Source organism: Talaromyces stipitatus, genomic scaffold, assembly GCF_000003125.1.
Source record: "Talaromyces stipitatus ATCC 10500 scf_1105507295549 genomic scaffold, whole genome shotgun sequence".
Lineage (NCBI taxonomy): Eukaryota > Fungi > Ascomycota > Eurotiomycetes > Eurotiales > Trichocomaceae > Talaromyces > Talaromyces stipitatus.
The window spans coordinates 3,985,804-3,998,606 of NW_002990117.1; the positions used below are offsets into that span (position 1 = coordinate 3,985,804).

At 44.0% G+C, this 12,803-nt stretch overlaps 3 protein-coding genes across 3 annotated transcripts, besides 5 other annotated features; 1 reads left to right on the top strand and 2 right to left on the bottom strand.

Annotated features, from left to right (window-relative positions):
- Positions 1 to 5,611: 5,611 nt before the first annotated feature.
- Positions 5,612 to 7,116, bottom strand: TSTA_023100 (uncharacterized protein; the record flags this gene model as incomplete). Its single annotated transcript, XM_002484445.1, has 3 exons — positions 5,612 to 6,718; positions 6,771 to 6,997; positions 7,101 to 7,116. 3 exons carry the CDS (start codon positions 7,114 to 7,116, stop codon positions 5,612 to 5,614), a joined length of 1,350 nt encoding a protein of 449 aa, XP_002484490.1.
- Positions 7,117 to 7,162: 46 nt separating this feature from the next.
- Positions 7,163 to 7,448, bottom strand: TSTA_023110 (uncharacterized protein; the record flags this gene model as incomplete). The annotated part of the gene is made up of 2 exons (XM_002484446.1): positions 7,163 to 7,355; positions 7,402 to 7,448. The coding sequence occupies 2 exons, from the start codon at positions 7,446 to 7,448 to the stop codon at positions 7,163 to 7,165; spliced, it is 240 nt and encodes a 79-aa protein (XP_002484491.1).
- A 526-nt stretch (positions 7,449 to 7,974) lies between these two features.
- Positions 7,975 to 9,780: a mobile genetic element.
- A 103-nt stretch (positions 9,781 to 9,883) lies between these two features.
- Positions 9,884 to 9,910: a microsatellite.
- Positions 9,911 to 10,173: 263 nt separating this feature from the next.
- Positions 10,174 to 10,234: a sequence feature (GA-rich).
- A 227-nt stretch (positions 10,235 to 10,461) lies between these two features.
- Positions 10,462 to 11,637: a mobile genetic element.
- A 202-nt stretch (positions 11,638 to 11,839) lies between these two features.
- TSTA_023120 (uncharacterized protein) lies at positions 11,840 to 12,292 on the top strand (the record flags this gene model as incomplete). The annotated part of the gene is made up of 2 exons (XM_002484447.1): positions 11,840 to 12,012; positions 12,068 to 12,292. 2 exons carry the CDS (start codon positions 11,840 to 11,842, stop codon positions 12,147 to 12,149), a joined length of 255 nt encoding a protein of 84 aa, XP_002484492.1. The 3' UTR covers positions 12,150 to 12,292.
- A 496-nt stretch (positions 12,293 to 12,788) lies between these two features.
- Positions 12,789 to 12,803: part of a microsatellite that runs on past the window's edge.

Here is a 12,803-nt window from a genome sequence, read left to right on the forward strand (position 1 = left end):
AAGTCACTCTCTTGCTTTGGATTAATCAGAGCTCTTTTAACTGAAATTCCCGCGAGGGTTATCCCCACAATCTTATTTGTCAGGTCAATACCCCCACTAAGACGCTAACCAGCTTTGGCGGGTACTATTCCTAGAATGTGCTCGTCTGATTAGGTTTAGCGTACTGGCTAGTCACTCAGATGTACTCTGGTGTGACGTTGCTCAATCCTTGCTAAACTAGGGTAGCCTGTCGACTGCAATACTAAGCATGAGGAAGGAAGAAGGAAAGACTCCCTCATCTGCTCGCTAGGCCCTTTTTATATGCGCACCAAAGGCTTCGTCGGTGCCTAATTAGGAAACCCAGCGAACAAAGAGGTCCTCCCCGTTACGGTCAAACCCTTAGGGCTTAGGGTTTGGTCGACGCCGTGCGAAATGCGACAATGCGCCTTTGCGATTTCTCTTCCTCAGCGGCTCGCTGACGCTGTTGGTGGGGCCCTGGAGGTGAACTGAATTGAATCGATTTCGACCACGCTTTTCTAGGGGCCTCAAATCGTGACCGGCTAGTGAGGCCAAATTTTGCTTCACACCATCCCAATTCCCTCGCTCGAGCTAAAACGCCTAGACTTACCGCCATGTTCCTCTTACCTTCTCCTCCTTCCACCTCTACGAACTCGACTCTCCGTCTCCTCCCTCCTGAAATCTCATATCACCGTTCGATATGGGTCGTCGAAAGATTCTAGGGACAGTCACACTGCAATCGGGGGGATCATACACAGGCTGGTCAGCCGCTGGCGTCTGTTCCGTGAGTTCTTGCAGCAGAAGTATGATCAAGCTCTGACGGAGACTCGTGCGACAACGCTCTACGCCGACACGACAAAATGCCATATCGAACGGATGGAGAAGTTGTGGACCGGTCTCAGCGCAGGGTTGAAGATGCCGACTTCCCTTGTATAATCAGCCGGATATTGAGTCACAGGGAGTCTGCCAGCACTTGATTTAGCGCCTGATAACACATCCAAGACAGCATTTCCACCGTTTTGACCAGGACATCCGGCCCAAACTATGGCACTGACAGTTGGGGTTTTGCACTACATGTAGAGCGGTATCATCGAATTGGCCTCCTCCGAACTGAACAACGACTACCTAGAGACTTTCCCAGAGCCCCAGGCCTAGTTCCGAGATCAAGTCAAGCTGATTTCCAGTTCCTGCCACGGAGCTCCGGTCCTTCCCTTCTGCTTCCACCGTTGTGTCAATACCTTCGACACAGCTCGGCGATAAGCAGGCCAACCGAGCCCCGTGCTAGCTAAAACAGAATACATAGCAATGGAGAGATGGGTATCTGGGCGGTCAAGAGGCAGAAGGGCGGTGATTCATTTCATTTATTCTATATAAAAGTGAGCTTTTAGCGCTGCTCGGACTTAGTTTCCTGCTTCTGAGAATATTCGGAGAGTCTTTCCTGAGCGAAAGTGTCCAGATGTCTCGTGGCCCCGTTCTATCAGGTGATGATTCAGAAATTCTAATTGAGCACAATGTGTAGAGAGTTTCACGCTGAGTGAAATGTTAGAATGTTATTCTAGGAAAATATTCTAGGAATGATGCATGCATATATAGCGTTAAAGATTCCCCATACAAATCCAGAGCAAAATCTATGCGACCACACTCTGTCAGACCATTCTCGCGCTCTCGAAAAATTGGACTCTTAAGTATTCTACCAGAACAACCAAACAACTAACATCAGAGCACTCAGCAACCAACAGAAAACTAAATTTCCAAGTCTAAGAACCAGCAATCCTTTTTTCGAGTCCTTGTGCTTCATTGACCAATAGCCCGTCATTAGCGACAAAAGGATATTGATGCATAGAATAAAAAAAAGAGACGGAAAAATGCACCACCACCGCGGCGTCTGCATAGCATTAGTCACTAGCCCAAACCCTGAACCCTGTAATAGCCACCATCTAAAAAATATTTCTAATATCACAATGTAGATTGTTGCGAGGGAGATGAGCGGGGTTGAGGAGTAGTAGTTTTGATCTGGAGCGAATGCAGGAGCGTTTGCAGATCGGTTGAGGAGCTGAAGTCCCTCGTATAGTTCATCCTGAATATCATGAAGTCTCACCTCTCCTGGATCAGGAGCACTTATCCGTTCTTTCGGCGAAAAAAGTCGTCAATGTCGATAATATATTAATGTAGACGAAAGGAGCCTCACCTTCATAGACTTGATCGAAAATGGTCTTTAACAGTGCAACAAGAAGCACAACGGCAATAACCTGGCCAAAGCTCCAAATATTATGGGTTTCTCTATCCTCGGCTGGGATATTATAGTAGAGGCTGATTAAGTTGGATAAACCGGATGAAAAAGCTATCACAAGCCAGTAAATCTGATAATAATCAATATTAGCAAGCATACACTAATGTACAAGAACTGGACTGGCATACTTCGAAAAACATGGATGAGCAATGATCTGCAAGAACACGCAGAGCCAAGAACAATGCCAACGCAGGATAATAAATAGACTTGCCCACGATACTCATGAGAAGTCTCTGGTTGCCAGTCCATTCGTACAAGACTGCTAACCATCTCCTGAAAAGCTGACTCAAAAAAGCTCTTGCTTGAACCGCGGCGTTCCTTGAAAGGCTCGGTGATACCCTCACCACGCGAATGATGAACCCAAGACCGATAAGCAACACTGAGAGCGCGATATATGATTTCCCGATTGACTTCGGGTCTGGATTGGAGGTCTTAAAATGACAAACAGTGTAAGTTGAAAGCATCTCGGTTTTTGCAATCAAGTAATTTGCGTCGATCGAGTAATTTGCGTTGATTGGGTAATTTGCGTTGATCCAGTAATTTGTGTCGAACGAGTAATAGTCGACAGTCGGAACGATTGCCGTGATGACCATGACCACCAAATCAAACATGAAAAACAGTCTCCACCAGCGCTCTTTTGGGTGATTTTGAAGATAGCCCCTGAGCAGTGTCAGACATGAGAGGTGTGTAACACAGGAAAACCAAGCTAGGCGTACGATAACCAGCCAATTGAAAAATTGGAGACCGCAGTGAAGCTGTGAGTACCCGCTGATCAATATGGCGAGTCCCGTGGCGATTTGTAAGTCACTCATCAAAAGTATACACTGTAGGATTAATTTGTTCCATTAGAATCCACTCTGTGACTCCAGGCACAGATGTACTTTGGGCAACTCACCTTGATAAGTGGTTTACTGAGGTGGGTTGTCCCAGACCGCACGGTCTCAGATGACTTTGACCTTATTTTCCTGAAAAGTCCTCAGATCGATCCCAAGATTTGCAGGTCTACTGGATTGGGACGAAAAGACGATTCGATGTAGAAGCAGTGCCATCACCCGGTACAAATGGATCAACGTCGGGTCGGTAGGCCAGAAAGAAATGGGGGATGATAATTAGCACGGCTATACCAGCGCTGGCAGCGTAGGCAATGAGAACCTATGCAGAAATTTTGTCAGGGCTCTTTTTTTTAATAGGACTGGACCATAGAGTACCTACCCCAAGCCCCGCGATGTCCGAGTCAGGTTGGAAGTCGGGAGGTTGCTGTTGACAGTCATAACTGTAGTTTCTTGACATTTCGATCCAGGAACGCTATGACTCAGTGTAGGGGAGCAAAGGCAAAGGACGTAAGATAATCGTATGGTTTTCCTTTCTATAATTACTTTGGAAGATTAGCAGATGGGGAGTTCAAGCGTAATGAAGAGATAAATAGAACAGAAATAGAGCACAGTGGCCTTGAGAAGAGCAAAAGCCACGCAGCGACGAGGCTGAGGCTGGGGCTATGCACCATTGCTTTCTTCTCAAAACTCTTGAGACGGCCGATCTACTTGGGCAGTCCAGCAGCAGCGACGTTTTCCCTAGGTAATGAGAGAAGAATTAGTCATCACACCCAGCTCATAACGAAAGGTATTCAGTATATTAATACTGGGAGTCGTAAGAATAAAGAAGATAAAGAAGAAATACCGTTAAAAGACGAGGGCTTCGTTATGGATCTATCTTCCAGAACTAACTATAGTCCAGGCAACACGTTGAATTGCAATGTATTGATTTATACAACGCCTAGTTATGTGGTGTAACCTTTGGTATAGATCCAATGTGATAATAGGTTCGTAGCACAAGCATGTTGTTTTCTATTTCGTTCTCGATTAGTCACTTGAGTAACATCCTAAACTGGATTAGCCTGCCTTGATTACCAGGCTTCAATATAACCCTAAAAGTAATTGATAATGAAGCAATTTGTTGGAAGCCTGGTGTTAGATATCATTAGTGAAATCCGCTGAGAAGCCGAAGGCCTCCAATTTGCCAACTGGCGTACCAATCAGCAAGAAACACGTATTCAAGTGAGGGATTTGGATTCTTCAATATAGAGGACAATCCCCAATGTTAGAAAAGAACAGAGGTTGAATAATACTAAAGCATATACACACAGACAATTTGTTAGCAAGCCTGTGTCACAAGCTCTTACAATATATGTAGAGCGTCCAACACAATTCCCTGTGCCCTTCTCCTTAATTTCTCAATCCAGCATCCATACCCAGTTAACCCTCAGTCTGTCTGACTTGTGGTATCATCACGCCGCATCCTTTGATTGTAGAGAAAATCACAACGATATCCGCCAGGGTGGTGATCCATTTGTTGGCCATGATTATCTCGGCATACCATCTCTCCTGACCAATAGATATAATGACATGTCAAATCCCTAGGACGACGCTTTTCCGTGTCCGCACAGTCTCCGGAAAAGAGGACCTAGAACTTCGGCTTTCTGTGCTATACACTGTTGCACATAGTCGCTTCCAACCTCGCCAGAAGAGCACACAAAGTGATATGTTGGGACTAAACCAACTAGACCTAAAAGCAGAACACATACTAGACAATCTGGTATAAAAAGATATACGTAGCTAACAACGGAAATCACAAGGGAGGCGGAAATTTCAGTAATACGGTCATTTAAGTCCTTACCCTAATATGATGAGCTAGGGTTATTAGGGCTAGTGATTTGTGTGTACGGAAATCTTGATCCAAAACTCAATCTCAGAGGCTCTTCTATCTATCATTGTAAAGCTCCGCAAAAGGGGCATTTGCATTACGCAGTATTATTATCACTTCGCCATCTGGGTCGATGGTATGTGTTATTGACCGGCCCATGATGTATCGCATTAATCCAAAAGCTGCTTAATCGCAAAGTCCAAATACCATTTATAAACAGTTATCGACCTACTTCTAATTATGATCGAAAAATTCTTCAAAGCAGCAAGTTGACATTGGATGCAGAAAAAGACCAGCCTACTCGCAGCAGGTTAGTTTGCTCTAGAATAGAAAAGTTGTGCATTGTTGTTCATGATTAGAAACTAACTCAAACGCCCAGACACATCCGACCAGTCCGACATGGCCGACAAACCCCAAAGTGAAGCCACGGAAAGCGAAGGAATTGTTGGTGTGAGAGCAGACGTGAAAAGTCTTCAGCAGTTGAGTTCATCAGGCAAAGCTGCTCAGAAGAATAGAGATAGAATCAAAAATGAAGAGGCGAAACGCGCATTCGATACGGCAATTGAAGAACTCGTGGGGAATCGAAAGAGCTCCGGTGAAGAATCCAAACATTAGTACACATCATCAGTCAATATTGAATTCGGCTTTGAGTTTGTTGTCGTACGACCTTTTGTCCTCAACTTTTTGCTTTGCTATAGGTAGGACCTGCTGCGTCCAATACCATGGCATAATCTCATGGAATGAATCGTAATCCGGACATGTCTTAGTGAATCTTGGTTGGATCTCCTTATCGAAGATTGCGAATAGTCCGGTAGGGCTCGATAGAGCAAGGCTATACCAGAAAGTGCCATTGTCCCAAGCCGAATTTATTATCTCTGATAGCTTGAAGTCGAAAGGAGAATCGCCTTTACGGTCATCTCGCTTTTCTTCCACGGTCAGAATATCCATGAACTCTAATCGACTCTTATTGTATTCACAAGGCTCGATCCTATCCACAGCCATGCCAGTGAGCCAATAGGGAGGATGAAGCATCTCTATAGGTAGAGAACATGCCCACTCAAGATCTATAAGCGATGTTATATGCCAATTCTCATCAACAAATATATTGCTTTGATGTAGATCCGTCAATGTCAAGACAAATGGTCCTCGGCGAAAATCGCGACGGAAAAACGATGAGAAGATTGCTCGCATTGTTGTCAGAGACGATGTTTGATAAATAAAGTCTCCAGTATCATTTATGGCGTTTGGTTGATGGTAGAGCCGGCTATCATGGTAAGCTAGAGTATCCACGACATATGAATCAACAGTGGAGTAAGTGAAGTTCCACGGCATATCTACCGGGATGCGTTCGTTCTCTAATTCTTGAATCCCAAGTGAAAGAGGGCGGTTCTGAAGGTGTATAAATCCGTTGTTATCAATGGCAAAAGACCCAATTCTCTGAAGAGGCTTCCTGGATAAGCTTAAAAATATCCTACCCAGGTCACGGAAAAAATTGGCCCGCAACTTTGGATTATTGTGCTTCAATTCCCAGGTAGACGACAGCATTGTCCCTTCCCTTGCCTCGATGTACTCGATCAGTAAGTAGCCAACATTGAGCTCCCTAGTCAAGTTGTTTTGGATCTGGTGACGGACATATTTCGAAGGGGTCGTACGGCCGAGAAAAGATAGCATCCGGCGGCGGAAATACTGTATCCAACGAAATAGGATGGAAAAATTCTCAACATGAGTGAACTAGATAGTCAGCCAGCTGTGCGTAAGAATATAGGCCACGGTGCGCACATACAGTTTCCCCAGAAGACATCCCAAACCCATAAAGACGTGGAATTGGTATTTCAGGGCAATTTTCTTGAATCCAGGCGTACGTTCCCGCCTCACATCGAATCTTTTCATCTCCATTTCCAGGTCGAAAATCCTCTCCAACACGGTATGGCAAGGGGAAGCGGATAAGGACACGTTTCTCCAAGTGTTGCTTCTGATGTCTCCATTCAAGAACAGTAACTGGAATGCAAACTGTAAAGATTATAGCCTTCGGGCCGATATTTATCCGTACGGGATAGAACACCTCACTCCTTAGATAGTTCCTAGAGAACAAGAAAGAGAGAGAATAACGAACGTTGAGAACGCTCCATCGAGAATCCAACAATCCCCAAAGGGAGCGTACAACTAATATCTCCACTACTGCTCATAATCCTTGGCAACCAGATCCTCCTCAAGAATCTTAACACAAACATTGTAGCTCCCATGGAGCCAATCCCGTAAAGGAGCTACTTGGCACGCATTCGCTGACCGGAGACCTAGGTGCTGGGCGACAATAGCTTGGATCAATCTATGCTTGCTTTCGAGGAGCGCGAAGAATTGGGCCTTCTGTCTAGGGTAGCTAAGTTCATGGAGAATATTCCGTTAGGGGTGCACACGAATAAGGATTTTGCTTATTCGTATTCGAAATGTAAATGAGATACATTATTCATATTCGATTCGTAATTATTCGTATAATTACCAAAATACCGCTAATCCTATTTAAGTCATAAAATGTCGCGTTGGCTTCAATAGACGCGTGTTTACTGTTCTGCTGTATTTCTTTGAAAATGGTCACTTCAGCTATTTCCTTTTTCGATATTATGAAGGAGTCTTCTGCATCTTTAGGCAAGCGTCCTCAGCGCTCTCAAAGGATTGATTATCATCTTCTTAATGATGGCAGCGATGAGGAAGTACCTCTGGAAGATCGAATTACCAAGAAAACTCATTTAATTCAACTGGATAATAGCATTGACCCTATTACTCCTGACCACTCAGCAAGTCAATTGATCCAAGCCCGGAGTCCGCCAGCAGATATTTCCTAGTAGGAAGCGTCAAGCAACATCAAACTTGAGACATCCAGCATCTCTTGCAACCCTGAGCGCTCACAGAAAAGGCTGCAGAATCAGTCATTATAGGCAGAGTTTGATATCATACCTCTCCCTGGAAGTCATTGGTGGCTAAAGAGAGGAAAGAGGCCACTTGAAGATTGTGAAATACAATGTACTCGATGTGGTTAGAAGATGACCAATTCTGCAAGAACAACCTCAACATCAAATATGCGATCTCATCTGAATAAACATGGCGTCTTTTCGATTGGAGCTGCAAATAGTCAAGAAGATAACAAATCTAGTATAAAATAATCATCTATTATTAGTTCCTTTTAGAGACAAGCGGAGAATCAGGCAGCAAAACACTTAGAATAAAATCTGATGCGTTGGATAGTAACGGAGAATATGGCATTCAATGCTATTGAATTACCAACATTCCAGAATATATTTAGAGATCTAGGGATTGAGCTTCCGTTTACATCCCGTATGACAATTACTCGCCAAATTGATGCAGAATTTGATTCTTATCGAGCATGTTTGATTGATAATCTGGATCAGACATGTCAAACAATTGCACTTTCCTTAGATGCTTAGACTAGCAAGAATTGCAAGGCTATATTCACAGTTATCGGTCATTGGTTGATAGCTGATTTTCAATACCAAGAGAGAGTCCTTGACTTTACAGAGCTCACAGGCATTCATAGTGGAGAGAATATGGCAGAGGTGCTCCAGACGACCTTAGAAGAGCTTAATATTGAACATAAAGTGCTCATGATTTCAGTAGACAATGCTACTAACAACGAGACTTTAATGTCAGAATTATATTTTAATCTCAAAGAGAAGTTTAATAATATAGTATCTCCTGCCAATGTCAAAAGAAAACTCCTGAGATTTCAAGGGCTGGATAGCTATATGCGCTGCATAGCGTATGTACTAAATCTGATTGTCAGTGATATACTCTCTGTGTTAAAAGCCAGCGATCATAAAACAGTAGTGGCAGCTTGTAATCTTATGTAGGAGAATAAAGACATAGGTCCACAGTCTGTTTTATCTAGATTCTAGATCATGGCTCTTTGGATAGCAAGAACACCCTAGTGAAAGCAGTAATGGAAGCTTATCTGTTAAACTCATCATCTAAAGGATAAGTTTATCTAGTATGATGTCGATACACGTTGGAACTCCATCTACTAAATGCTAAGAGACACATTAGATTCAAAACAGCAAATAAAAAAGTGGATTAAGCATCAAACTTATCTTCCACCCTTCACTAAAGAAGAATGGGATCATTTGCGGTAGATTGAAACTGTTCTTTCTAAATTTGAGGAGTTTACTCTTACTATTTCAAAGTGCCAACCACAGGTTAGCCTAGCAATACCTATCTACTATAAGGTGCATAATCTATTGCATAAAGCTGTTTCCAGAGAAGGAGAATTTCAAGATCTTCATGAAGACATTGCTGCAGCTACATCTATAGGTCTGAAAAAATTTCAGAAATACTACAACCTAATGGATGGTCAGGATGCCTATTACATTACACTAGTTCTGGATCCACAATTCAAAACATTGCTATTGGAGAGAGAGTTAGGGGAAACGATAGCTCCAATGATTGTGAAACATATTAAAGAGTTACTATATGAGCAGTACCCTGTGCATATAGAAGAACAATTGCTACCTAGAGAAGATCATTCAGTCACGGGGAAGAGTATAGAGGCTAGAGTTCTGCAGAAACTACAACCATGAAAGCTTCAAATATCTAACATCAACCGGTACTTCGAAGATAGGATTGTGATAGTTGATGAATTAGTAACAAAAAAGAAGCACTGGCTACTCTCTTAGTGGAGGACACATGGTAATGAATACCCACGAATGGCGGCAGCGGCAAGAGACTATTTACCTATACCAGCTTCTGGGGTATCAGTGGTGTCGGTTTATCTACGTCTAGGTCGCTAGCACTAGTCACGTAGAACAGCTATTCCGACGAGCTGACGAGCCTGATCAATATGGTATGGAATTCCTGATATTGATGACTGCCCCCCAAGAGTAAGGGGGATGTGTGTGTGTGTGTGTGTGTGTGTGTATATTTAACGGCCGTGGTTCGTGACTTGCACACTTCCCACCGATCCCTACTGGGACATAGGCCGCCGAGAGGTAAGCCTCGGGCTTCAGGTCCTATCAGATTTATATACAAATAAGAGACTCTTTGGCGCATTTCCATAGCTGCCGTGGTCTTAAAGGGAGATCCACTTCCTAGTAGGTTTTGGGTATTTGCCAGCTGCAATGGTCCATCTACGCTCTATGACCCATCATTCTACCACCATCATACTTAAGCAGTGAGTTTGAAAAGAAAAAGGGAAGAAGGAAAGAAAAAAAGAAAGAAAGAAAAAGAACAAAGGAAAAGAGAGATATAAGGGAAAAGTAGGGCTGACTTAGCTAAGTGCTAAGGAGAGGTTAGCGAGGACAGATATCCTCAAAGAAACGGGTCTCTGCTAGCCATGAGGCTAGTTTTCATGTTCCTTTCACAGTGCCTAAAAGAAAAGAGATAACTTCAGAAGAGGGTCCGGGTGGACGAGGGGCTCATCTCTTTAGCAAGGCATATGAGGACTTGTATAGAGAGGGGGGGATAGAGATAGCTCCTTCCTTGGCAGCAAGATCAGCTGCTTCATTCTTAGGGATTTTAGTGTGTCCAGGGACCCATTGGATTTAGATTGATCCACTTTTGGTGTGTGGAAGCCTTTCGCGTAGTGGCCAGGCGGCTGCAAGGGTGTGAAAGGATTCAAAGACCTCTTGAGAGGATCCTGTAGAGGGGGATAGGAGGCGCGTGGCAACTTCCAGGTTATCGAGACAGATCCATAGGTTAGTAGCAAATTAAGCTGTTGGGTATGCTATTGCTACTTGAGCACTAGCAAGGGCAGCTTCTGCTTCTATGTCAAAGACCTCTTTCCTATGTCCGTATAAGAGTGAGGAGCGGAGGAACTGATGGTATGCTTGAAATCCAATATAGCTACCCCCTGCACGTCTGTCTATCAGCCTAGATCCATCTGAAAAGATTACAATATCCGAGCTAGGGATGGTGCGTTGAAAAGCTGTGAAGTCAGCCGCTGCCTGTTCCTTAGTGCGTCCCATGGGAGCTCCTATTCAGGCTAGAGCACTCTTGCGTGACTCACGAGGGTACCAGGGAGCATGTTGTAGAGGGTTTATTTGTTCAGAGTTAGGGAGCGCTAGCACTCGGCGGGCAAATCGACTGGTTTGTCGGCCATCTCTGGCTATCTGTTCTGCGCGTCTTCGGAGTGGGTGGTATGGATTAAGACGCCATAGGCGGACCAATATTTAGAGGGCTATTTAATCTAGTTCAATTTCTAGTGGAGAGAATCCAGACTCTCGGTATAGAATAGATATTAGGGTTGTGTGGAAAACTGAAAGAACTGCTCTTGCGCCTACTAGTATTACTTTGGTTAGTTTCTCAAGATGTTCTCCAACTCAATTTGAAATTTAGGAAGGCCCAGGGTGAGTACGTCCTGGCTACCAGGTTTCTGCGTCATAGTATGCTTTATGGAGTACACAGGCTAATACAGCCTGCTATAGTAAATGAGGTTTGACTCCACAGATAGTATTCCCTAGAAAGCAAAGGGTATTGGCCATAGTGAGGGCTTTAGCTGCTGTTTCACCAACGTGCTATTTAAACGTTAGCTTTTTGTCAAAGAGGATTCCTAGCCAATGTAGATATAGCCGTTTAGTATTTTCTGAGATTATGATAGATCCAGCTTTTACTGAAGGTGTGCAGGTTGGGTCCTGGTCTGCTTTATGTCGGGAGAAGTCGGATCTGGACTGATCGCCCAGTAGCAAAGGAGGCAATCCAGAGAACAAGATTGGTGGGCCAGCCCTGCTCACGTAATCTACGGATGAGTCTGCCGGGAAGCACGGCATCAAAAGCGAGCTCTGGATCTTTCCCTGTAACTCAACCATACCGGAATTCTCGGTCAACTTCGGCCATTCATGCGGGGCAGTAATGATTCCTCCCTCCTATCTCAACTTTGGAGCAACGGATTATAACACATTACAATGTTATGGAAGCTTGCAGAGTAATGCGGGCTTGAATCTGTCTATTTACGGGATCACCTTTTTGAAATCGGTTTTTGTGGTGTTCGATGACGAGAATAAGCGGATCGGTATTGCGCCAAAGTATCTGGTCCTCTAGTCAAATACGCTCTGTTATGTAAGAATATACCAGGTATAGGGCTGTTAACATGCCTATTGGGCCTATCATAGATATTGAAGGTCGCAAATGGGATCATATACATCGAGGAATGAGTCCATAGGAGTCCATGATGTTCTCTGTACTGTGTGTGACGGTCAGTAATGAGGTTATTCGCAGAGTTCGGTTTACGTAGTCACATGCTAGGGTTACGTAGGGGGGTTCGTGATTCTGTCACGTGATCACGACAATACATCTTGTTTGCAGATAGCCTCACATTCCTAGCTTTTTCTTTCTTTCTCCATGTTTGGTATTCTTGTACTTAGCTTCCAATATGACTATTGAATGAGCCCTTACATTATACCAAACATCCTCTTTATTCATTAATACCTTGACAGCTGTACAGCAACGTTGTTATCATCAACAACACCGCCTCAAGCAACAAGGTCCCTTTATCCCAATTCTCAAGATTTCAAAAACCGAACAGAACTGAACCAACAGAACAGAACTCGCGATGCCTCGTGTCAGCCAGCTGCCTGAAGAGGTACTCGCCAACTTGCGAGAGGACCGTCTCCTTTCGTACATGGAAGAATTCGACAAGGCAGATCCAGAAGCCATTTTCGAGAAAACTTACTGTTGGTTTAACTACGGTCCGTATCACGAAGCATAGACGGTAGTAAGGCGCGAACACGAAGCGGCCTAATGAGCCTGACAATATGAAGATATCTTGATTCCTAATATTGTGACTTGTCCCCAAGAACGAGTGTGTGTGTGTGTG